Here is a 26,235-nt window from a genome sequence, read left to right on the forward strand (position 1 = left end):
TAAAAACAAAAGAATATCACCAACATCCCCATCTTCATCATCATCTTTATCATTATCACTATCATTAACAATCTATGCAATTTCACTATTCCACCAATCCAAATCAAACCAAACCCACATTTGAAGAATATGTTTGTAACAAAATTGACTGGACAAAAACAGAGTTTGGACTTACATATAGCGATTCCGGTTTTACCCCGACATTTATTGTGTTCCGAACTTGGATTCTCTGATTGTATATTGTTGTGTATGTCTTGTTTCATCCCTTTAATTCTTTGAATTTGAGTTTTGGGACTTGTTAGGCGAGTTTGGAATATGGTACAAATAGTTGTTGCCCATAATTTAGCTTCTTCGCTTGAGCGAGGCTTTCTATGTCCAGCGAGTCCTGTGAAAATGTTTTTTCGCTCGAGCGAGGCTTCTTGTGCTCGAGCTTGTGTCTACGTCTCTGAAAAACCTGAAGGTTGGTGTTCTTCGCTCGAGCGAGCTTTCCTTCGCTCGAGCGTGCTTCTGCATTGCAGACCTGAAGCAATGCATTGTTTGCTCGAGCGAGAATTCCTTCGCTCGAGTGAGGCGACCTTTTGTGTCTGGTCGCTCGAGCGGAACTCTTTTGCTCGAGCGAGCCTATTCATATCAGATCATGAATGTGACATTTTAGGTCACTTTCAGCAGTCCATTTTCTCTCTAAAACCCTCCATAAATGAAGATCTTCATATTCTCTCTCTAAAATACACCTTCTCTCTAAGATTTCATCTAGATCTATTGTGTTGTTGACCCTAGTGTCTTTGAGAATAAGGTAGAGGGCTTCAAGATCTTTGTTTTGATCCAAGAAGAAATCGGTTTTGTCATCTTTGGAGTTCCATCTTGTTGCTTGGGTTTTCTACACTTGAGGTAGGGATTTCCTACACTCTAATATGGTTTTTAGCTTAGTTATTTGCTATTGTGTATAGATGATGAGATTTGGTTGTGATTTGGACAAATCTAAGATTTGGGTGTGAAATGAAAATAGGGATTTTTGATGTATGACAGATAAATGAGTATGGGGTTTGAATATAAGATCATGGTGTACCAAAATAGTTGATTTTGGGTGTTTGGGTCGATATTGGAAAAAGGTAATTTTTTCCCTAATTTGATAAACTGATTATTTTGTATAAATAATTTGAATTAACATTGAATATGTTAAATTGGATGGTTATTGATGTAGGTGGTGGAATTGGATATGTGATATCTCATACCTTTGGAAGTTTTAAATAATTATTTATCTTGAGATTTAATATATGTCTAGAGATAAATGTATTAGGCTATCAGTGGAGGATAGTCATGATTGTTGTAGAAATTGTATGAGGATCAGGTGATTTAATGCTAATCTATTGTTGGTTGTTATTGAATATGACCGCACACTAAATACATTGTTTATGTATGTTTATTGGGAGGAGATAGGGGATGTACTCCATATGTGATCATGTTTATAAATACATTGCATATGTATGTTTATTGGAAGGAGATAGAGGATGTACTCCATAGATGATTATGTTTATAAATGCATTGTATATGTATATTTGTTTGGGAGGAGAAAGGGGATGGACTCCATTTAAAGCAAGTTGACCGGAGTGTCCTAGGTGAAAGACCCGAAAGTATATATATATATATATATATAAATGGGTGCCGGTTCCTTAGGACGAAATTTCCATAAAATGGCAAAGTTTAAAGTGTTTACGTGTGTTTTGCATATTTGGAAAACCATTGAGTTGTAGTCTCATTTTGGTTGTTGAAAGATAATGAATTTAACTCATGAATTGAGTAGTGTATATGAACTGGAAATGTATTCATGGAACATGGAATAAGATTGGTCTTAGTGGCATATAGATATGTAGGCCTTGTGGATGCTTCCATATCGGTGTTGTTTATATACGTGGGATTTATACCTTTGCTAAACTTCATATATTGGGTTAGATTATCTCTACTGGGCTATTGGCTCACCCTATACCGGAACATCATTTTCAGGTGCAGGTGAGGTGTTACCTCCAAGGCAATAGCATTGATGGACTATTGGGAAGCAAGAGCTTCATGTTTATGCTTGATGTGTGTGTATGTTTGTTATTTGTAAAGCCAATGGCTTAAGTTGTAAAGAGTGAGATTCTATTCGTGTAACCAAGTAATGACTTGGAGAGATGTAAGCCTTCATGGCATTTAATTGTTTGTTAAATAGTGAACTCTGATGTATGAATGTATGTTGTTTCTCATATTTATTTTGCATATAAGTTATCTTTATTGTATTATTTTGGGGGTTGTAACAACTTGGTATCAGAGCGTACCGGGTTTGAATACTTTGGATAAGTGGGAAGTGGTTAGTACCACAATGGGTTTGTCTCGCTTGATTGAGATGTTAGCATGTATTGTATGCCTATGTGATAACATGCTTATGTGGTTATGTGGGTATGGAATTTAGTTCCTAAGATGTTGATTGGGTCTACGGGTTTGTGGAAGTCCTATTGGAAGAGCACTTGATCACTGCTATTTCTAATTGGAACTCTAACAACGTCGTGGGACGGTCATTATCTAGGAAGGAAATTCGTATGTGTTTATGTTATTTCATGTCTATGTGGAGTGATTTATTATTGTCTAATGTATTAGGCCGTAGGTGAGTTAAATTTAGCATGTTTATAAATGTGGTAATCCTGTTGTTACTTCTGTTAGGATGTCAGGACGTGGACGTGGTGGTAATAGGCGTGGTAGGCCTAGGAGGCATGAGGTGCCTTTACCAGATAATTTTTCGGCATAGGAAGAAGGAGTTGGTTAAGCCAATGTGGCCGAACCGGTAAATCAACAAGCCATGGTCGCCTTCGCCCGTGAAATGGCCAGAGCATTGGGAGAATCTATGGACATTCTCCGTGCTGAGAATCAAGTCCAAGCCCAAGTAGCTGAAGCAGGGCCATCTTTCCTGATGAGAGAGTTCTTCCGGTCGAATTTGGATGAGTTTTTGGGTGATCTTAAGGAGCCACTGAAGGCAGATGAGTGGCTAGAACAGTTAGTGAAAACGTTTGAGATGCTTGGCATCGAGGACGGAGGTCTAAGAGTGACCTTGGCATCCTTCCAGCTGAAGGGAGACGCAGATCAGTGGTGGAAGTATGCGTGGGGGCACACTGGAGGGACTTAGGAGGCATTTGTTGACGCCTTTTAGGAGAAGTTTTTGCCTCCCACTGTTAGGGAGAAGTTGTGGGAACAGTTTTGTTAGCTCAAGCAGCTGAATACACCAGTGGCGAAGTTTGAGGCCACCTTTACTAGTCTATCCAGGTTTGCACCTAAGTTAGTGGCGACTGGGGAACGCCGCTGTCTGGAGTTTGGGAAGAAATTGATGACCAGACTCATGTTTCGAGTTGCCAGTTCCATGACTAGAGATTTTGGGCGTTTAGTGTAGTTTGCAGCCCACCTTGAAACTATTATGCAGGCTAAAAAGGAAAGGATGAGAGGCTCTAGGAGGACTCAGGATAGTCAGGGGGACAGTAAGAGGCAGAGGGGTTCTAACTCTCAGTAGTCTTAGGGGTTTCTGTCGAGATCCACTTTTTCAATACCGAGTTCAGGTTCTGGGAGAGGTGGGTAGGGAGATTTTACTTGCTATAAGTGTGGTCAGTTAGGCCATAAGTCTCCAGCTTGTCCTCAGAGAGGAAGAGATGAGCGAGTAGCATCATCTTTGGCTCTTTTTCAGAGCCAGAGTCAGGGGATAGGCCAGCCGCTCACCTGTTCTCAGTGTGGGCAGGCGGGGCACTTGAAGGGGTTTTGCCCACAGTCAGGTGGTGCATCTGGTGCGTCTAGTTTGAGACAGACACAAAGTTACTAGCCAGCACAGTTAGCACAGGCCTCGAGGGCAAATCAGGGAGTCTCTTCGGCTTAGTCTGTGCATCAGGCTTATGCTTTGAGGGGTGGACAGGGTGAGCAGAGGCCTACTAGATGTATGTATACAGTAGTAGGGCAAGATCTTGAACCTGATCCTTCTGTAGTGAGAGGTACATTTCTGTTTTGTAATTTTCGCTCGTGTGTTGATTGATACGGGTGCATCCCATTCTTTTATTTCGCATGCGTTTGCATTAGTTTTGGGTTTGGAGTTTGCACAGTTAACATCTCCTATTTGTGTAGAGTCACCTATTGGTGGTCAGACTGTCTTGAGACAGTGATGTCGGGATTGTGACATCGAGGTTGCGGGCCGTCGATTACCTTTTGCATTTGTATTGATTGACAAGCTTAGTTTTAATGTCATATTCGGTATGGACTGGTTATCATCATACCAGGCTGTTATAGATTGCTACCGTCAAAAGGTTGCTGTATGTACCTTGAGCAGTGATTGCTTTTATTTCTTAGGGGACCGTGTGGATAGAGTTTTATCACCGGTGTATGATTCGCGTGGGCGGAGTGAACTTAGTTGTCTCATTAGTAGCTTTCTGACTAGTGAGTGTGATGAAATTCGGGTTGAATTGCCAAGAGTAGTTTGTGAATACTCAGATGTTTTTCTTGAGGATCTTGTTTGTTTACCGTCTCACCGAGAGATCGAGTTCTCTATTGATTTAGTGCCTGGCACGGCACCGGTTTCTATGGCTCCATATAGATTTGCACCTGCTGAGTTGAGTGAGTTGAAGATTCAACTCCAGGAATTATTAGATAAGGGCTTTATTCGCCCTAGTACTTCACCTTGGGGAGCGCCGGCTCTCTTTGCTAAAAAGAAAGATGGAGCATTACGGCTTTGTATTGATTACAGAAAGTTGAACCGGGTTACTGTTAAGAATAAGTATCCAATGCCTCGTATAGATAATCTATTTGATCAGTTAAAGGAGTCTTGTTGTTTCTCTAAGATAGACTTGAGATCGGGTTATCATCAGTTGAGGGTAAGGGAGGAGGATATCCCGAAGACGGCATTTCGTATGCGGTATGACCATTATGATTTTCTTGTAATGCCTTTTGCACTAACTAGTGCTCCAGCTGTGTTTAAGGATTTAATGAATCGGATTTTTTGTGAATTCCTAGATCGCTTTGTGGTTGCCTTTGTAGACGACATTTTGATTTATTCACCTTCTGAGAAGGAACATGAGGAACATTTACGAGTAGTACTTGAGTTACTTAGAGCCCATAAGCTGTATGCGAAGTTTGGAAAATGTGACTTTTTGTTGGAAGAAGTTAAATTTCTAGGGCATGTAATGTCAAGGGAAGGGGTGACTGTAGATTCATCCAAGATAGAGGCAGTGCAAGATTGGGCACAACCTAAGAATGCTTTTGAGATTCATAGTTTCTTGGGCTTAGCTGGGTATTACCGTCGGTTTGTGAAAGATTTCTCTAGACTGGCTTCAGCTTTGACTAAGTTGACTAGAAAGGAAATCAAGTTTGTGTGGAGCGAGACTTGTGAGAAGTCATTCCAAGAGCTTAAGATCAGACTCACCACTACTCTAGTATTGATTATATCGGAGAGGGGTTTGGGTTTTTCAGTATATTGTGATGCTTCACAGGAAGGTTTAGGTTTTGTATTGATGCAAGAGGGTAAAGTGGTAGCCTATGGGTCACGGCAGTTGAAAACACAAGAGAGAAATTATCTCACCCATGACCTAGAGTTAGCAGTAGTGATATTTGCCTTGAAGATTTGGAGGCATTATTTGTATGGTGAGAAAATTCAAGTGTTCTTTGATCACAAGAGTGTGAAATATCTGTTTACGCAGAAAGACTTAAATTTGAGACATAGAACGTGGATGGAATTCATAGAGGATTATGATTTTGAGTTGCATTATCATCCCGGGAAGGCCAATGTTGTGGCCCATGCTTTGAGTCGAAAGCCATTTAGTTGTGTAGGTTCTCTCGCCATTTGAGAATAGGAAATGTTGGGTACTCTTAATGAGTTTGACTTGCAACTGGGCAAGTCTGTGGAATTTACAGCTTTGTTTTCAGTAGTTGCACAACCTACACTTGTGAACCGAGTGTTGGAAGTGCAGAGGGGTGACTTTGCGGTGGAATCCTTTCAGAAGAAGATCTCCAATGGGAAAGTAGAACAAGGTTTGATTGTGTATCCCGACCTAAGTGTGAGATACTATGATCGTTTGTTTGTGTCGGAGTCTTGCCAAGAGGAAGTACTCCGACAGTTTCATCATTCGCACCTTGCGGTGCATCCGGGAGGCAAAAAGATGTATCATGATCTTAGTCGCCAGTTTTGGTGGAGGGATATGAAAAAAGATGTGGCTATGTTTGTATCGAAATGTCTTACTTGTCAACAAGTGAAGGCCGAGCATCAGAGGCCAGCGGGTTTGTTGCAACCTTTGCCTATAGCTGAATGGAAGTGGGAACATATCACGATGGATTTTGTTGTGGGTCTTCCAAGGACTCAACGGGGTAATGATGCCATTTGGGTTGTAGTTGATCGGTTGACTAAATCGGCCCACTTTATTCCTATGCGCGTTAGTGACACGGTAGATTATCTTGCCGACTTGTACATTAGGGACATAGTGAGGTTGCACGGGGTCCCTGCGACGATTGTTTCGGATAGAGATCCACGTTTCACTGCTGAGTTATGGCAGAGTTTGCAGAGTGCCTTGGGCACTAGATTGACTTTTAGTACTGCGTAACATCCTCAGATTGACGAGTAGTCCGAGCGTGCTATTCAGATCCTTGAGGATATGCTTAGAGGCTGTGTCCTTGACTTTAAGGGCTCGTGGGAGAGACACTTACCCTTGGTGGAGTTTGCCTACAATAACAGTTTCCAGAAGAGTATTGGTATGGCACCATTTGAGGCCTTGTATGGTAGACCGTGTAGATCTCCAGTGTGTTGGGCCGAGGTTGGTGATGCACCATTGATAGGTTGAGAGTTGGTTCAAGAAACTATGAAGAATGTAGTACTTATCCGTAAGAGGCTAGCTATGGCTCAGAGTCACCAGAAAAGTTATACCGACCGTAGGAGGAGACCTTTGTCTTTTGATGTAGGAGATCATGTCTTTTTGAAGATATCACCTAGATGGGGTTTGATGAGGTTTGGGAAGAGTGGGAAGTTGTCCCCTCGGTTTATTGGCTCTTTTGAGATCCTTGAGCGGATTGGGGAGGTTGCTTACCATTTGGCGTTACCGCCACAAATTTTCGGTGTTCATGACGTGTTCCATATTTGTATGCTTCAGAAATATGAGTCAGATCCATCGCATGTGTTGGATTGGACCGACTTAGAGGTAGATGAGGATAGCTCGTATGAGGAGAGACCGGTAAGAGTCTTCGATAGACGGGATCAAGTATTGCAGGGCACGACAATTCCCTTGGTAAAGGTAATGTGGAAACATCATGGAGTTGAGGAAGCGACTTGGGAACGTGAATTAGAAGTCCGAGAAAAATATTCGGATTTGTTTGTTGATGCATGAGAATGTATTGAGAATTTATTGTATTAATGAAAAGTCTAAGCATTGTATATGTTTTAACTTACGAAAACATTGTATATGTTATGGTTATTTGGGAAGAACATGGATTCAATATAAACATTGTATATGTTTTGAGAATATGGAATATTGTGGGTGTTGTATCACTTTATCAAACATTGTATATGCTATGTACGACTTTTGAAAATTTGGACTTTGGTTAAACATTGTAAATGTTTTGGGAAAATTGAAAATTTCATTTTAATTTGGGTCTTGTGAATCGAGGCGGTCTGAATAGATGACCGGAGAGTGGGTCATGGTGTAGAACTTGTGGGAATAACATAGTGTGAATAGTTCAATGAAGTTTTGGAGTTTGATTTATAATTTCGGGGACGAAATTTCCTAAGGTGGAGAGGTTATAGCGATTCCGATTTTACCCTGACCTTTATTGTGTTTTGGACTCCCGTGATTGTATATTGTTGTCTATGTCTTGTTTCATTCCTTTAATTCTTTGAATTTGAGTTTTGGGACTTGTTGGGCGAGTTTGGAACAGGTTGGTTGTCTTTTGGTACAAATAGTTGTTGCCCATAATTTGGCTTCTTCGCTCGAGCGAGGCTTTTTACGCTCGAGCGAGCCCTGCGAAAATGTTTCTTTGCTCGAGCGAGGCTTCTAGCGCTCGAGCGTGCGTCTGCGTCTCTGAAAAACTTGAAGGTTGGTGTTCTTCACTTGAGCGAGCTTTCCTTCGCTCGAGTGTGCTTTTTGTATTGCAGACCTGAAGCTTTGCATTGTGTTGACACCCCATTTTTGACAGTCCTTGAGTCTTGGACGTCACCATTTGAACACTCGATGATCATCCATGTTCGTGTTTGTTTTGAGTTCTCGCAGGTCTCGGCTACGCGCCTTGCCTCAAGATCTCTAAACTTGGCTATTTTCTGCTTGGTCATGGACCAAACACTTGTATTTTTGCTTCTGAGGGCAGAGAATGGCTTGTTGGTCATCCCCACACCTCACCGGCCTTGACTTGAGGCCACCGGCCCTATTTTGTTGCTACCGGCCAAATATTTTGGCCGGTCGGCATTATTTTTGGTCGGCCGGCCATTTGTTTGGTCAATCGGCCATATTTTCTGGCCGGGGCTTCTTTTTTGCCTTTGTCAGGCATTTTGCATGCCAACTGTGCCAGCTGGAGCACAAATAACTGTCCTCCATACACGTCTATAGAGGATTTGCACCCTTTGCACCCTTTTGCTCTAGCTTCTTGAGGAATCTTGAACCCTTTACCTTAGCTTCCCTAAGAAGCCTGGACCTTTGCCTTAGCTTCCAAAGAAGCTTGAACCTTTGTTCTAGTTTCTTGAGAAAGCTTGACCCCTTTGTCTTAAGCTTCTCCAAGAAGCTTAGGCCCTTTTTGTTCTATAAAAGAGGGCCTCCCTCCTCCTTTAGAGGGGTTGAACAAAAAATCAGAGATATATATCAGAGATACATATCACACATGCCACTCTCTCTCTATATCTTCCCCTCTCTCTAGATTGTGTGTGTATTAGTGTTCAAAAGTGTGTTTTGTTCTTAGTTTTGCACCAAGACACATAGCATAACACCATACCTTGGTTACTGAGGTGCCAATGGGTTGTTTTTGAAGTTTTTGAGTTGGTTTTGACCCAAGGGAGGTGCTGGAGTGGTCTTCTTGAAGAAGGTCTACAAGGGTAAGAACCTTACCCCTTTATTCCCCATTTTTGCACAAGCTTTTGACCTATCTTGAATCTGTTTTTGAGCTTAGTGCATAACTAGTAAAAGTTCTGATTTTGTGTGTTTTAGAACTTTGTTTAAGGTTTCTTTGAGGTTTGGGGTTGTTTCCCTTCCCTTCAAGGCCTTGTTAGGCCTTGTTTAAGGCCATACCTTTTGGTCCTCGCTTTGAGCTTTGCATGACCTCACTACCACTGAAATCCAGAGGATTTTCAGTGGTGGAGAGGTGGTTTTGAGGTCCTAAATGGGAGAGGGTCATCCGCTCTCCATGTTGCCTTTGATGCTTGCACAAATGGCTTGTGTTGTAGCTTGTATGCCTAGCTTGTTTTGGCTTCATTTTAGCCGGTATTTGGGCTTATTTTGTCATGATATAGCACTGTTTTAAGTTGGTTTAGACACACCATGCATGCTTTGCATACTTGTCTTGTAATGCCATGAAATTGCCTTAACATGCATCATGATGTACAATGACTTTCTAGCATGATTTTGGCTTAGCTTTGTGAAGCTTTTATGTTTGTTTTGGTATGCTTAAGGTCTGATTTTGGTTGTTTGGGTCATCCGTGACTTGCTTTGTATAGATACCATGCAACCTAGCTTGTAGGCTTTGAGTATTGGATCCTCTAGCATGCTTTACTCGCATTATTTCAGTGACTTGGAGTCACTTACCAAGTCATTTCAGTCCATATAGCATGCTTGTTTACTCACAATTGATGCTTCTTTAATGTCTTAAAGAGTTTGTGTTTCATGCTTCATGTTTGTGCCATTGTGTATGCCATCATGTGTAGGCATTTGGGTTGCCATCTAAGTGTGTCTTTGGCCTTGTTTTGGTCTGCCTTGGGACTGTTTTGAGTCCCTTTGGCCCTTTGAGGCTTGGTTGGCATGGTCATGGCTTGAGCCCCTTGGCTAGCCTTGAGCCTTGGACCTTGTTGCATGCTTTGCTTGATTTGTTTAGTTGGTCTGGCACCTTTTCTAAGATGATTTCAGAGCTTACAATGTATGCCATTTGTCCATGTTTGTTCCTTGTAAGTGTGCTTAAAAGTTGCCTCTTTATGCTTAGGTATTGGACCATGTTTGCATGCATGTTTGTATGTGCATTTGCCTTCATTTCCTTGGCATATTGGCCACTGTTTTGGACCTAGTAGAGAGCTATCCATCTTGGTGTAAGTTCATCCTTTGCATGTTGTTGCATGCTCGCCTTGCGTGTTGTTGCATGCTTGGCCTATCGCGTGTTGTTGCATGCTTGGCCTATCGCGTGTTGTTGCATGCTTGAATCACTTTGCATTTGGCATGCATTTTCTTTGTTAAGTTGCTTTACATGTTTCCATGTAAGTCCCCTTCACATGTTGTTGCATGTTTGTCATTAGCATTGTTGTTACATGCCTCGCATGCTTGTTTGCTTAGGTTGTGTGCCTAGTACACATTGCTTGTTTGCATGTTCATGTTGCATACTTAGCTTGCACGCTTAGGATGCATAACATTGTGCATACGATGCATGCCTTGCCTCTTGATCAAGCATGATAGAGGTTGGGTCCTTTATGTGTTTTTTGTGCATTTCATTTGACATTGAAATTGCACACTTTGGCCTCTTGGACCATCATGCATTGAAATGCGTGATTGGTGGCCTGAGGGTCGAGGACCAAACTCCCTTGAGTCCATGACATGATAGGGAGGTTGGTTATGCAAACATTTGATGTGAAATGCATTGCCATGTCTTGTCAGTCCTATGTTGCTGTCAAAACAGGGTTCCGCAGGAAGATATGGTCGACCGACGATTTTCAGTGGCGATCGACCAATAATGGATGGTCGAGAGCGTCATAGATGGTTGATGACCACCTTACCATGGCCGGTGACCATTCCTCTTGGTCGGTGACCTTCCACAGTGATCAAGGAGTGATGCTAAAGCTTCCTTGGGACTTGTGCAGTCTTAAGAGATGCAGATCAGTGTAAACAGAGGCAGCTTGTGCATAGTGGTGGATTTTCGAGCGGAGCCAAGCACGCATGCATTGGACCCTCTTCCTGAGATTGTTTTACCGTTATATTAGCTTAGTTAATTTGCTTAGTTGGTTAAATGGTCTGTAACTATTTAATTAGCTTGTTAGTTAGTTAAATTTGTATTATTCTTTTGGTCTCTCTGAGAGAGGGCGAATTGTGTAATAAGCGTGCGTGTGTGCGATGCATGTCTTCCAACCCCCACTTCTTTCTCCCCTTTACTTACTTTCTTTTGATGGTTAGTATTAGGACATGTTTTGATTAGCATACTTATGATAGCATGTTTGCATCCATTCATTTGTATTGGATGCACCGTGCTCGGCGCATCATACTAATTGTATAGTATTTCATATCTAACTTGAATACATGTTACCTGTTGCATTTCACATGTCATCCATAGATTAGCCGAGCCTATTCTAGCTGCATGTTGCCTGCGATGCATTAGCCATATTAACATGGAATTGGATCATACATTTGATCACTAACATGTTCCTTGTTTTGGCTTGGAGTACTAGGTGAGTGTTTATGCTTTAGCATCTTGCATGAGTGTGAATGTTAACATGAAAGCATGCTTGCCATGAGGCTAACCGCTTAGTTGATTTACTGCCTGAATGCCTGTAGGTGAAGGTTGGATTGTTTGAATTGGAACAATTCATTGAAATCCGTATTTTAGCCTACTTGCGAGTAGCAAACCACAAATCATTTCCAATCAACGGATATGCGATGCTTTTTTCCAAATTAGGCAATCTAGTCTATACTTTTGTGTTGTGCGCATCACATAGTAAGATTAGCTAATTAATCGGATTAAGAATGCATAATGTTTTCAAAACTAGATATCATGGTTAGTAGAGGCCGATCTTTGATCGAGCGAGCGGGGGTGCTCGTAGTTGACCTTCCCTAATCTTACCCAAGTTCCCGAGCTGAGGCAACTTTGGTGATGACGGATACGTGGCCTTAGGAAAACGAGTCAGGATTTTCTAAATTCTCCCATAAAAAATATTTAGATGGCGACTCTGTATCTGGCAAGGCAGTCCGTGTTTGTCACTTCTTTCAAAAAATCATTTTTCCAAAACGATTTGCTCGATTTGGACTCTTCGGTGATTTATCAGTCTTGCATTGCACTTTGCAATATCATATTAAGAACCGTGACACAATGAGTCCGAACTGTGGAAGAGCACAGAGCCTGAGGGGGCGTCCACAGTTTCTGGCGACTCTGTTGGGGATTTTGAGAGCTTGACTCGAACTCATGATATCTTGTTTTGACTACACTTATGTGTTTCTTTGCATTGCATTTGCACTGGTGCACCTAAGTCACAGTGTTTGCCGTTTGCTATTCCTGAATGGTTTGCCGGAGGCTCGCTTCGAGAAGCGTGACATAAGGTTGACCGGTTTTGGGCTTTGCCATGATGGGAACACAAACCCCGGTTGTCACCGGGGCACCCTTTTGACCATTCTACCTAGTGCATATTTGGAATCCATAGTGACCATTCCAAACTAGGACGGGTTGCTTTCCCGATTGTAGGTCGTTTGAAACCGCTGCGTGCGTAGTGAAACCCTAGCTCCTGACAAAATAGGACAGGAAAACCTTACTCCAACATATGGGTGTTTTGGTTCTACTTTACTTGCTATGTGCTTTTAGAGTGTATCTCTACAAGAATGCACATATCAGTTTGCAAGTTTGAGTATCAGGCCTGCGGGCATCAGTATCAGAATTTGAGAATTAGTTATATTTGCGGGTATCAGATTCAGTTTTGGGGCAGTGATTTTTGGGGAACAGTGATCAGCAGTAGAGCACAGTTATTCAGCTATGCTTGTGTCTGTTCTGATTGGGCCGAAATACTGCATGTTTTCTCTTTCAGTTCAGAGATTTAGTACAGAATAGCCAGTTTTCTCCTTTGGTGAGGCAAGGCAGACATCTGATTCGTCAGTCACCGACTATAACATCTCTGTTCAGTTCAACGGACTTATGATGCCCAAAGTTTAGAGGAAATTGTGGTTATGGCAGCCGCACTAGACTAAGGAATCACCCTGCAAAGTGAGACCAATGTTGAAGTACCACATCCGCCCAGGTCGCCTGCCATGCGCCCAATCTGGGAACCCCAATTGTTTTAAGCCCGTGAGTCCACCACGTTTGAGTTGATGGGAATGATTGGTGACCTTCAGAGGTTTGTGGCTGATCTCGCTTACGGAATGTCAGCTTCGCCACCAGTTGCATCATATGTCGGGAATTTCATACCGCAGGAGCCCCCGTTATTGGGGCGAATTGTGATCGAGCTCAGCCAACCTGAAGTTGTCTCAAGCTATGGCAATGACACGTCAACAACGATCGAGTCCCACTCTGATGTAGCAACCCAAACCCTCGATCAGGCTGAGGTAGAGGTAAGAACAAAGTGGGAACAAACGCTGACCCCATTGAACAATTGTTGTGGGCAGTTGAGGCTTTGAAAGCCGGGGGGTTGAATAAACAGCAAGTATTCACAGTTGTGGCTAAGACTGTGGATGATGCTTTCCCCACTCCAACCGAGGGTAGTTCAAGCCAAGCGAAAAATCGGGATAGGCACCGTCATGCCAGAACAGTTCCTTCCACTCCTAACTCTGCACCTGGAAAAGATCAGAAAGCCAAGGCGGTGCCTGCCGACCCTTTCGCTAGTGCATCTAGCAAGAATCCTCAAACTTCAAAGTACCTGCCTCGAGGCCTCAGGGTCTTTCATGGTCTCTACATGCCTTTGTCTATGGCGCTCTAGATCCTGGCTGAAAAAGGGCATCTCAAACCCCTTGAGCCTTGGCCTCTCCCGAAGAATCTCCCTCTCACACATGATGCTACCTTGTACTGCGTACCACCAACAAACCGGTCACAGCACCGACAACTGCTTTCGGTTTCGCCACGAAGTATAGGATTTGATCGACAATGAGGTCATCCTCCCACCTACCTCAGTAAAATCTGTCACTGCTGAGTTGTTAGACTTCGAGGATACTACAAGTATGTGATCGGGGGATGAACCACCTGCGGGCGGCGCTCAGTTTACTCCAGATGTGGCGTATGGCACACACTGTTTTGAGCATTTGTGAATGCTAGTTTTTGTACTTTTTGACTCCGATATTGAGCTAGTTTTGTTGTGTTGTTTAGTGTTTGTCTCGCTGTATAGAGCCTTTTCACACTGAGTCAGTCTTTTTGCTTAAAGGTTTGTCTTGTTGTATCGAGTCAGTCCTATTGTATAGTGTAACAACCCTCATTTTGACTCAGTTATACTTGCATACATTTATGGATGATCTTGTTTTAATATATGCATTTGCAAATCTTGTCTTGTTTTGCTAGAATGATTGCTTGCATGCTTTGTTCTTGTTTGGTGTGTTGCCGAGGTCATTGTGAGCCTAGACATCTTCGAGACCTTTGTCACTTAGAACTATCTTGGAACCCCGTTGGTCGACCTCCATCTTCGCCCTGGCATACTGGCCGAGATGTCACCATCTAGGCCGAGGTTCGCGTCGCCTAGGCCGAGATGTGCATCATCTGGGCCGAGATGTTAATATCTAGGCGTTCTAGATCCTTGATCCTTGCATGAGTGATTTTGTTCCTGGAATGGTACGACCTAGACCGAGGTGTGGCACATCTAGGCCAAGGTGTGGCACAGTTTGGTCAAGTGTTGTCCTTCCAAGCCGATGTCCTTGCCCCTTGATCACCGGAGTCTTGTTGTTAGCCGATGTCGTTGCTTGCTGGTGTGTTCTTGCCGCCTAGCTTGTTGAGTACACTTTGTCTTGGTCTTGTCTTGTCATGTCAGTCACCTTTTTGGATAGAGCCAATCAGCCGATGTCACGTGCCCCAGCAGAGGGTTAAGACAGTGACTATCGGGAAAACACATCATTTTTGTATCAAATCTTGCCTTTCAGAGAGAGAAACTCTAGGAAGAAGAATGAGAAGTTTTGAGAGAGAAAGAGAACTTCCAAGCTTGATCGTTGGAGGTTGAACCGTTAGATTCGAGTTTTGTGGTTAGAATCTTAACCTGCTCTTGTTGTTCTTACTGATCATCTAGCCGCATTGCACGATCGAACTCGTTCTGCACGTCATGCATTGATTTAAAGTTGGTTTTGGAAAAAGAAAATGGTTTTCTTGTGTTCTTGAGGAAAAGCCTCGTTTGATCCAAAAGTTTGCATCTAGAACCACGTTTTGTGTTTGTTTTGATAAGGTCCTTGAGTATGGGCACCCAGGTTCATGTTTTGAATTCACAGCATGAAATCTCAGTTTTTGTAATAGCAAGTTTTGATCTTTGCATTCATCTCCCTCATGTTCTTGTCCTTCATGTTCTTCATGCTCATGTTCTTCATGTTTATCAAGAAGGAAACCCAGATTTTTCTGACTTCGCCTTTGAATGTGGCCGTCAGGGCCGCACCTCGGCAAGGAGGTGTGGGACCTCAGCCTAGACCTGGTAGTTGCCCAACTTGTTTTCCAGAAATGAGAAACGGTATTTTGATCTGATTTGACTTAGTTTTGGAGAATGCCGAGGTCATTTACGTGCATGCTAGACTTGTTTTGAGTAGTACATTCAATAGACCTTGCCATGTGTTTGTAGGACAGGGATTTGCTGGACCCCGACGTTTGACGAACTAGGTGAGTGGTATTTTTAATAAAGCTATAAAGACCTTGTTTTGCTTTGCTTTGAAAGTATTTGTTAAGCATGAATAATTGCCCTCTCATCGACAGTGATCACCGTTCCTCACTGTGTCTCACCGTCTCATCGCCACGGTCGGTACACCGTCCAGCCTCCAATCGATTTTGATTCAGGTCTCTCTCTCTCTTTCTCTCTCTCTCCCTATTTCACTCTAGCTCCAGGTTTTTTATTTTGTTCTCTCTCTCTCTCTATTTCCCTATTTCACTCTAGCTCTAGGGTTTTTATTTTGTTTTTTGATGCTGTAGAATGTTGATTTCTATGAAATGAGTAAATGTGTTTTGATTTTTGTCCTAGATTTAGGGGTTTTTTTCTATGTAGAGGCTTGATCTCTTATGCTAAGGAATAAATGTATTGATGGAGATTTGAAGTATTTTTTCTGATTGATTACAGCAAACCTGAATGTTTCAAGTGGATTACAGAAATGCGAGTCATCACACCATTTGAGTTTCGAGTGGAATCACTAGCTTGCATATGCATTTCACCATTTTCCTTCCTTGTTTACTTGATTTATTTTAATCCATGCTCATATTTGTATTGATTGGGGATTGGCGTGAGTGTTGTAGTATGGTGTTTGGTTGGGTTTTTATTAATATTTATTGGTGTCATACAAGTGTTGGTGGAATTTGATAACATGATACATAGGGGGTATAGGTGTTCTCATTGATAGTTCTAATGGGTGCTTCACTGTAGAAAGTGTAATAGTGGATGTTAACTGGCTGTTCATAAGTGAGTGTAATAGTGGATGTTAACTGGCTGTTCTCTTTGACAAATTTCAGATGGGTTTTTTCTGAATTCTTGTAATGATTACTAAATTCACACCGTTAGTAATATTTCTTGATGATAACGATAGAATATTGAATAATTTATTATTTTATAATTTAGTGATAATGACAAATTTGTAGTTTTATAAAAGAATTGGAGATGATTTTGGGCTAATTTTTATTAGTAGTTTCTCTTACACTATCTTTGGATTGAAAGTTTTTGAGAAACGAAGGATAGGTGGGGAAAATGGTCGATATTTATTATTCACTATGTTTGGATTGTTTTTAAGGAGGGAAGAGAAACTGCATAGAGAGGAGGGAAATGGAGGTTTTGATTAAGATAATTTTTTACTCTAAAGTATACCCCTTAGTTTGTGAGTTGTTAAAACTTATTTCTGTTTTTCATTCAGTTCATGCACATACCTTTCTTTTATAATTATTGTCTAACCAAACAAGAAGGAAACGACACCCTCCCATAGGATATCCCAATGACTTGGGTCGCATTCCCTTAATAAAAATACTCAAGTTCAAGCCAATGAGAAGGTTGGAGACAAGCACATGTCAACATTTTAGCTCACAGACTGCACTCTTAGCTCACAGTTATTGAATTCAAATTCAAAAGTTATTGAATTCATATATTATGTTTCGGGTTCCTTTCCTTTCCTCTCTTAACTGCCGAATTGGGTCTCTTATATGCACAGTTATCCAATTCTTATATGCATAGTTATATGCACAGTTATTGGATGCTTCATATGAGTATTCTCTCATTTTTATATGCACAGTTATATACTCATTTTTGATGGATGAGTATTGTTCCTTTATGATGGATGCTAGGTCCGAATTGGGTCTCTCATTTTTATATGCTTCATATGGATGCTGGGTTCCTTATATGCACAGTTATATGCTTCATATGGGTCTCTCATGGGTCTCTTATATGCACAGTTATGCACAGCTCTGAATTGGGTCTCTCATTTTTATATACTCATTTTCATAGAGTATTCTCTCATTTTTATTCTCTCACACAATCACAGCACCTTCGATCTTCCTTACCATTACCAGACTTGGCTTGGAGAATGAGATTCAATTATTATGGTGTTACCCTCCCTCCGAAATTTCGACAATTTTTTTTTTTTTTTTTTTTTAAACAGGAAATTTCAACATTAAACAGGAAATTCTATGTTTACATGTTAGAAATTCAAAGCAAAAAAAAAAAACAGCTTTGAATAATCAGAGCATATAATCACGTACTTATTATTATATTGTTACAATCACATACTTATTATTATATTGCTACTTACTGATCTTTTTGTTTTGTCAATTGGTAATTATACTTGAACAATTGGACAAGTCAATGTTGTGAGTCTTGGGTCAATTGTTGAACTTACCATGAAGAGATACTTTTGTTGACAGATAATAGGAAGGAAAAATCTTTGGGACTTCTTACACAGAATTTTGTCAAGCTCTTCCTTTGCTCTAATGTATGTAAAAGTTTTAGATTATTGCACTCTATTGTCTATCCTGTTATGCATAAGTATCTATTAGCTTTGGTCTGATTGTTTAAAACCACTTTAAAAAATGTGGAATGTAACTTTAGTAACAATAGAAATAGAGTTAATTGAGATGTGAATATTGAAAACCATAATAGGAAAAAATTGACGCAAGTGCTGAATTATTAAATTACATTTAAATAATAGTTTATCGACACAAAACGCATATTTTAGAGACAAAAAAATGTAATTATCCCCATCAATTAGCGAGGCTCATATCTTTCCATGCATCTTGGGACAAAAATGAACTCATGACATGTGTATTCTTGGGTTATGACTTATAGATAATTAGGATAACATTGTGCTATCATAGCTCTGTTCATTGGTTACATACTTGGTTGTTATGTAAATGATTCAGCTGTACTGAAGTCTCATATTATGAATGAGGATGACATTATCCTTGAATGGATAAAATTATAAACAATTTACTTTAGTGAGTGGTGATGCCATGATAATCTAGGCATTTGATGCTTGATTATCTAATGGTTCAGCTGTACTAGAGTTTCATATTACCATTCTGTGGATCACTCTGACCACTCTCACCATTGTTCACTCTGGCTCCATGTGAAACAGGAACTTGAAACAGAGGTGGAAATGATTAACTCGGCTGCTCGGTAATCTCAGCCGGGAACTTTGCTCGGTAATGTGAAACTGATTTTTAAACTGATTATATTTATACTTAATGACTCAATAACATGCTGGTTTTGAAGCCAGTTCAGTTCGGTGATTTTGGTGATTTTGAAATAACTCAAGGTCACATGATTCTTGGTGATTTCTTTTTATTACTGTAAATACTACTGTAAATGTTTTGGTGATTTTGGTGATTTCTTATTATTTCCATGTGGTGTAGATTGTTCTGGTTTATGTGACTCAACTACCTAAGTATACTATGTTAGACTTACATGATGAGTCTGGATGATATATGAGTCTAGATGATAATGACTTTAAGTATACTATGTTATTGCATGTTAAAAAAATGATGCGTTATTGTTGAGTCTAGATGATATATGAGTCATTAAATATATAAAATTTATACTTAGCTATACTTCAATTTATACTCAGTAAAATATATTAAATTCACTCTGGATGATATTTATACAACGATTTTTTTTTTGATCCCTGTAATCAGTCATGTTTCATCGAATGCTCTTTGTAATTTGTTAACTCACTGCCCTCATTTCTATTTTTTGTGAAGAATCCATATCTAGGTCTATATCTATATCTCTATCATTTGATTTTCATACATAGACATTCTGATTTTTATTTTTTTTAATCTCTATCATTTGATTTTTATACATAGACTTTCTGATTGATTTATAAACTGTATCAACAGATAGGCTTTGTCTCAAGCCAAATGAACTATATTCTTTTAGTTCTAATAGTTGCGAGTCCCATGATAATTACAAATTCACTCTTATGGATCATTTTAGTTTACAAATATTTTAGTCTTCATGACTTTTTTGGGTCCCTAACATCAATCAAATACTCAAAAATGAATAAAAGCTCAAAATAGAGCACTGTTAGATGAAAATATGTTCTTGCCTAGTGAGCAACCACCTTCAAGAGACCACATAGTGATTCAAGGATTGGCAAGTAGAATATAACTTAAGGTTAGCCCTAGTTTTATGCACACTCATGAAATGATGATTTATTTGCTTGGATTGGCTTGTTGCACTTGGAACCAATTTTGGGAGTTTCTTCAAGTTGTTTGGAAATTGTGCTCTTCTTATAGCAGAATCTGAGTTTCAAGTGGCTCTTGGCATCTTTAAGCTGAAAAAACATATATATATATATATATATATATCTGTTTAGGAGAGTCTATTTGACAAGCCACTACCTTTAAAGATCAAATCCTTTCAACAGTTTTGCTTTTCTTCCTCCTCATAGACTTCATGAACTTGCCCAATCTTCTGTCCCAACTGCCACAAATATAGTAATAGCACCAGTAATGGAAACATTATCTTCTCAGATAACGAGTCAGGAATTCTAAATTTGTTACAGCCATCTCATCATGTTACTGCAGGAAAATTTCAGATAATTGTAATTTAGGCCCTTTTTTTTTTCGGAAAGACCATGGCTGAAATGGATGAAAAAAGAAGGAACATCATACAAGTGAACAACCTTCACATTGATAATAAGATACTATTTGAAAAACATTGTCGATGGTCACCTCTTGGTGGTGATTGCCTTGTTGAAGAAATATTATAGAATATTGTGGTAAAGTCAAACCCTAATATGTTGGTAAATGTTGCATTATGGGAATAGGATGTATTATTTGGATTTCAAACTATTTCATAGTTAAATATGGAGCTTGAGCATAAATGGGATAGACTCACTGTATTGGCAAATGTTTGATACATTTTTAATCAGATTTTCTTTGGATAAAAATCTTTTGATGACAGAATTCGACTAAAGAATGTGTTGTAAAATTACAGTTGTGGTGAGCTGTGGCGTGTGGTGTAGTCGTATGATTATATCTTCTCGATGATTTTTCTTTGTCTTTATCTTATACCTGCTGCTATAGTCCTATGCTATGATCATTCCCAAAGATAGAAATGTAAGTGGCCTGTAAGTGGCCTTGCAGCTTCATGTGCATATGAACTATGGTGTTTGGCTCTGATAAGCTTTTGTTATACACAACTTATGCTGGATGCCATGCATCTCCAAAACAGCATGAATGTCTAGAAGTAACTTCAAAGTATTATGTAGTAGTTAAGGCTTATATCAAGGATTTAAAAGGAAAAAATTGATTGCGTTTATCCCAATAATAACAATTTCTTAGCAATTTATCTTAATCCAGTAAGTTTCCACAAAGAACAATCAAGGTTTTTAAAAGAGGGTACTAGTAAAGCAGACTTCCTTTATGATGCCTTGAAATTGAAATTATATGAACTTTTAAGGCTCTAATGTTCAGCAAGCAACCATCCATACAAAATTGCCCCATCGCAATAGTCATGTACAATAGTAGCTCTTTGTGGCAGCTGCAGCTGTGGCTGCTTTGTGCATTGTAACAGCTCTTTGTCCTGCTCTTTGTTGCATCATTGGGGCAGCAACAGCTTGTATTTGGTTCTTTGTGCATTGTGGCAACAACTTGCTGTAGCAGCAGCTTCATGTTGCAACAGCAACTTGTTGGTTCTTAATATTTTTCTCTTCTTTTCTCTTCTTTTCTGCAACAGCAGCTTCTTTTCTTGTTGGTTCTTAATGTTTTTGTTGATAATTTCATGACTTGTAATGTGGTTCTAATATTAGACTATTAGGTTATCTTATAATTTCACGAATTGTCATGCATTTTAAATTTTTGGTTCTAGTTGCTTACAATTCATTTGTTACATACAAAGACTACACAGATGCCACCTGGGCAAGCCAATAAGAGGAGGTCGACGACTTCACTGTCAGAGGCAAACCTGATTGAGGTCCCAGCTCACATGTCAACAGCTCCATTTCCTATGGATGCATCTGCAGGTTTATCTCCAGTGAATGCATCTCCATCTTTGCAAACAGCTGATATTGGTAAGTGTTTCATCCTTTGTATAGAACAATTTGATTTTTGCTCTTGAAACTGTAATCAATGTTGAGTAGTTACTTCATGCTTTCTCTTTTTGGAGTGATTATGATCAAAAATTTGTTAGTATTGAAGTATGACTCTGTGTATATAGTAGCAGCAACCTATATATTTAATATTTTCTTTTGGTTTTCAAGTATATGAGTGTGTAGTGAAATATATATATATATATATATATTGTGGTGCAAAATGTGTATTCTAATTGAATGTCCGTAGAGCCTTAGTTGGCAATAATAAGTAGGAGACTTAAGGTATCCTCTGGGTATTATTGTGAAGGAACTTTTTTACCTTACAATTATTCTCCTTCTGATTAAAGGCAAAATGCTAAAAGGATCAAAAAAAGGAAAAAAGAAGAAAAAAAAAAAAAGAGAGGATAGAAGACAGTCACTTTAAAAAGAGGATATTATAAACTGACAGTCCCTTTAATTGCTTGACACCTTGAAGTTCAAAGAGCTGTAACACAGACTATAGGTTAAAAGCTATATTCTTCCCATCTAGCTTATGTATTCTTTCCATTGTTTATCAACTTGTACTATATTCTTTCCATCTAGCTTATGTATTTGTAATTTAAAAAACAAAGTATAGGTTAAAAGCTCATTTTCTTTTTTCAACTCAGTAGGGTACAAACAAAAATTGAATTCAAGGTTGGCTTCTTTAAAAGGATAGAAGAAATCATATTATCCTAGACATAGTAATCTTATAATCATGAACATGAAATAATTGCAAGCTTGAATAAAGGCATATACATTTCATGATGCATTGAAGTTGAGAGTTCTTAAAATCTGCAGCAACCTATATACATTCTACGATACATAGTCAAACCCGATTGATTTCATTCGGATTTAGATACATAGTTGGATGGTTGGGGGACATAGGTTAAGGTGCCTTATTTTCAGTACATGACTTGGTATCAAATTAATCAAAAATCAGATTTGTGGGAAGTTTCGGTAGGTAGTTCCAGGTTGATGATCTGGGGCTCTGTTTTATGAATGACTGCTGATAGGTAGTTGGTCTGTGCTATGAGGAGATTGGTATTTTTGGATGGATAATAGTGAAGGTATACTTGGTTAGACTATGCTATGATTTGTCAAACGTGTAAATAATATTTCAGAATAACTCCATTATTGGTTTCTGGTTAGGCAACTTTAGTCCCACCTGCCCCTTTTCTTTTGTGCCTAAAGTTAGCTCTTTTTTCTTTGGATTAGATTTGCCTTTGGCATCCCCTAATTTATTTCCACTTTTCCACAGCCACACTTCTCCTCACAATGATCATGATCATCCTCCTACTTTTGTTTTTTGTGTTTTCGTTTTTTTATGTTTCATCTCAAGTTATAATTAGAATTGGTTGGTGCCATTTGTCTTCATTAGTTTATGAGTAAAATGCTATTTAATAGGAGATAGCTTCTCTCTAGTTAGTGATTTGATTGGAAAAAGATTATTAAGTTTTGGTAGATTTATTTTGGAGCTTATCTTGGTGATTCAAATCATTTATTTTGTGTGAGCTCATCTCAAGATTTATAAATGGCATTACTGTACTTTTATATATTATCGTTACATTTTTTATTTGATATTTTTTTATCTATTATCATTACATGACCTTTGTCTGTGGTTAAGTGACTATCACTATATGACTTCAATGTAACAAACTCATCTCTTGTTGCAGGGACCAATTGTTTTATGTGGTTTAAGAAATGGAGCAATTTGTTTTCTTCAAGTTCATGTCTTGGAATAATTATTTATTTTTAAATGCAGATGACAACACTCTTCTGGCTATTAATTTGTTTTCTGCATGTTCATGTCTGATGATGAGTTAACTGCTGAAATCTTTTAACACATAGAGTTTTCCCATATTTAAGGGCACGAATAAAATGTTTGCACAACCCTGTTCCTTCTCCAAAGCATTGTTGCCCTGTAGTCATAGTTCATATTCAGCTATCTTAAGATATTTGGTCCATTTTTTCCATGAGAATTGATTATTCAATCAAAGTAGTTATTCTTTTTCTATTGAAGCAGGAGATGAAGAGTTGGTATGATGAGAAAAAGTCCGACGGTATCTTTGGTAAGACTAGAATAGTCTCTATAAATATAAATATTTAGTTTATTCATATGCTACTGCAGTTTCTGAATTAATTTGTGTTTTCATTTTTCAGGTCAGAAATTTCTTGGAGAGATGCAAAATATGGTCAAAGAATTCAAGAACTTACTTTTTTCAAGTTTTTTATTTTTTATTTTTTAATGTATGTAATCACAGTTAATTTTTTTTTTATTAATTTCTTTGTATATACTTTTAAACATTTAACTTTCATTTATGAAATATATGATATTATTTCATTCAATATATGGTTGTGATTCAAAATATAGTATATAGTGTGTATTACATTATTCAAATGCGCGTGCAAAAATAATATTGATTATTCTTTAAATATGTCAATTTTTTTTTATTTTTTTTTATCACAGGTTTTATTAGTTATTAATCACACTTAAAAGGTGTGATCTAAAGTTTTTAATCACACTTAAAAGGTGTGAACTAAAGTTTTTAATCACACTTAAAAGGTGTGATCTAAATGTTTTTAATCACACTTAAAATGTGTGATCTAAAGTTTTTAATCACACTTAAAAGGTGTGAACTAAAGTTTTTAATCACACTTAAAAGGTGTGATCTAAATGTTTTTAATCACACTTAAAAGGTGTGAACTAAAGTTTTTAATCACACTTAAAAGGTGTGATCTAAATATTTTTAATCACACTTAAAATGTGTGATCTAAAGTTTTTAATCACACTTAAAAGGTGTAATCTAAATGTTTTTAACCACACTTAAAAGGTGTGATCTAAATGTTTTTAACCACATTTAAAAGGTGTGATCTAAATATTTTTAATCACACTTAAAAGGTGTGATCTAAATTTTTTAATCACACTTAAAAGGTGTGATCTAAATATTATTAATCACACTTAAAAGATGTGATGAAAGCATTTTTTAATGACACTTAAAAAGTGTGATTAAAAATGACCATTTTTAATCACACTCCTAAAGACCACACTTTAATAAAACTTAAAAGGTGTGATTAAAAAACATACATCACACCAAAAAAGTGTGATCTTTATCTATATTTGTAGTAGTGAGTGGCCATTTGTAAAAACAGTTTTTGAGAATTTTTACTGAGGTTGACTAATTTTCTCGAAAACTATTCTACCTTTTTCCAAAAGTGGACCATTTATTGGACCCAAAAAAAGAAAATTTTCAATGCTCACAATCTGGCTTGCTTGATTTTGAATAAGAAAATCGAACAAGTGTGTTAATCTAACTCTCATATTGGTCAAAATTGTTTTACTAGATAACAAAAACAAAAAATGGTCAAAATGATGAACTAGGGACACAGTTGAGTCAGGTGTTCTGTCTTTTCCCCATTGCCAACATACTTGCCAGAAGGGGACTCTACCTGCCAAAAAAGGGGATAACTGAGGATAACAATGAGGGGCTGAAAGCTCTCTCATCCTCCGAGCAACAAGGTACCAAGCCAAGTGCGAAGCACAAATCGGAATGGATCAAGATACTCCACTCCCTCATCCGGGCCATCGACTAGACGTCACCGGAGCAAATAGTCGCGAGCTGAATATGTTGGGCATGAACCCACAACCTTCCTGTTTATCCATCAACCACCGAGGGAAGGGATAAAAATGAGAAATTGAAGAATAGAGAGATGTGCACTGAGAGAAAAAGTGAGAAAAAGGCTTTTTCAGAAAAACAGAGCCTGAGGGTCGAGTGATGTAAGAATCACAAATAAGAAAGGGTGGGAAAAAATACCCGGAAAAAACTGGCTCCTCGTGACTGAGAGGTCTCTCACCTTTGTAATACGTCTGAGTGCCGTATTTGTTGTTCTGTTTTTCTCAATTCTTGTTTCGAGTCGTTTCGAGTGTTACTCAATGTGTTTAGGTTGTTTACCTTTTGTTTATCTTTGTTGAGTCGTTTTGACTGTGGTCAGCTGTAGGCTCAATACCCGGTTGAGAACCCTTTTCTCATTATAATTTCAAAAATAAATCGTTTTGTGCTCAGAGTGTTGTGCCATTCTCCACATTTGTGCAAAACAAGAATTTGTTCTTTCATAAAACCGTATGGTTCAACCCAGGTCATCTCAGAGCAGTAAAATCAGGACTTATATGAAGTTATAGGTTCCAGGTTGTAAAGCAAAAGAAAAGAGGGAAAATTCAGAGCATCTGAGTTTGTTTCGACTTCTACAAGTTCCGTCTTTCCATCCCGTGTGTTCAGAATGAACCGAGTACTATGTTATGAGCTGTGTGTTCAGAGTGAGCCGTGCATTGTGTGAGCCGTGTGCCAAGTAAAAAGAGTACTGTGTTATGGGCTGTGTGTTCAGAATGAGCAGTGCTCAGAATGGGCTGTGTGTTCAGAGAAACAGAGTACTGTGTTATGGGCTGTGTGTTCAGAAAAACAGAGTACTGTGTTATGGGATGTGTGTTCAAAATAAGCAGTGTTCAGAATGGGCTGTGTGTTCAGAGAAACAGAGTACTGTGTTATGGGCTATGTGTTCATAATTAGCAGTGTGCTGTACGAACTGTATGTTCAAAGTGAATCAAATACTGTGTTGACTGTTT

At 38.9% G+C, this 26,235-nt stretch overlaps 1 protein-coding gene across 6 annotated transcripts; it reads left to right on the top strand.

Moving 5' to 3' along the window:
• Positions 1-15,774: 15,774 nt before the first annotated feature.
• Positions 15,775-23,963, top strand: LOC145796871 (uncharacterized). 6 transcript variants are annotated; one of them, XR_014337509.1, is made up of 6 exons: positions 15,775-15,870; positions 17,929-17,996; positions 18,639-18,705; positions 21,404-21,575; positions 23,638-23,686; positions 23,778-23,963. XR_014337509.1 is itself a non-coding variant. In XM_082882389.1 (6 exons), exons 4-6 carry the CDS (start codon positions 21,413-21,415, stop codon positions 23,861-23,863), a joined length of 318 nt encoding a protein of 105 aa, XP_082738515.1. In that variant the 5' UTR covers positions 15,775-15,870; positions 17,929-17,996; positions 18,639-18,705; positions 21,404-21,412; the 3' UTR covers positions 23,864-23,963. The 6 variants fall into 6 exon arrangements, 3 of the variants coding, with proteins under 3 accessions (XP_082738515.1, XP_082738516.1, XP_082738517.1); XR_014337508.1 differs by having other exon boundaries at positions 23,641-23,686; XM_082882389.1 differs by having other exon boundaries at positions 23,618-23,686.
• The last annotated feature ends 2,272 nt before the right edge of the window (positions 23,964-26,235 follow it).

Source organism: Camellia sinensis, chromosome 8 (assembly GCF_055761805.1).
Source record: "Camellia sinensis isolate YWXY chromosome 8, ASM5576180v1, whole genome shotgun sequence".
NCBI classification, from domain to species: domain Eukaryota; kingdom Viridiplantae; phylum Streptophyta; class Magnoliopsida; order Ericales; family Theaceae; genus Camellia; species Camellia sinensis.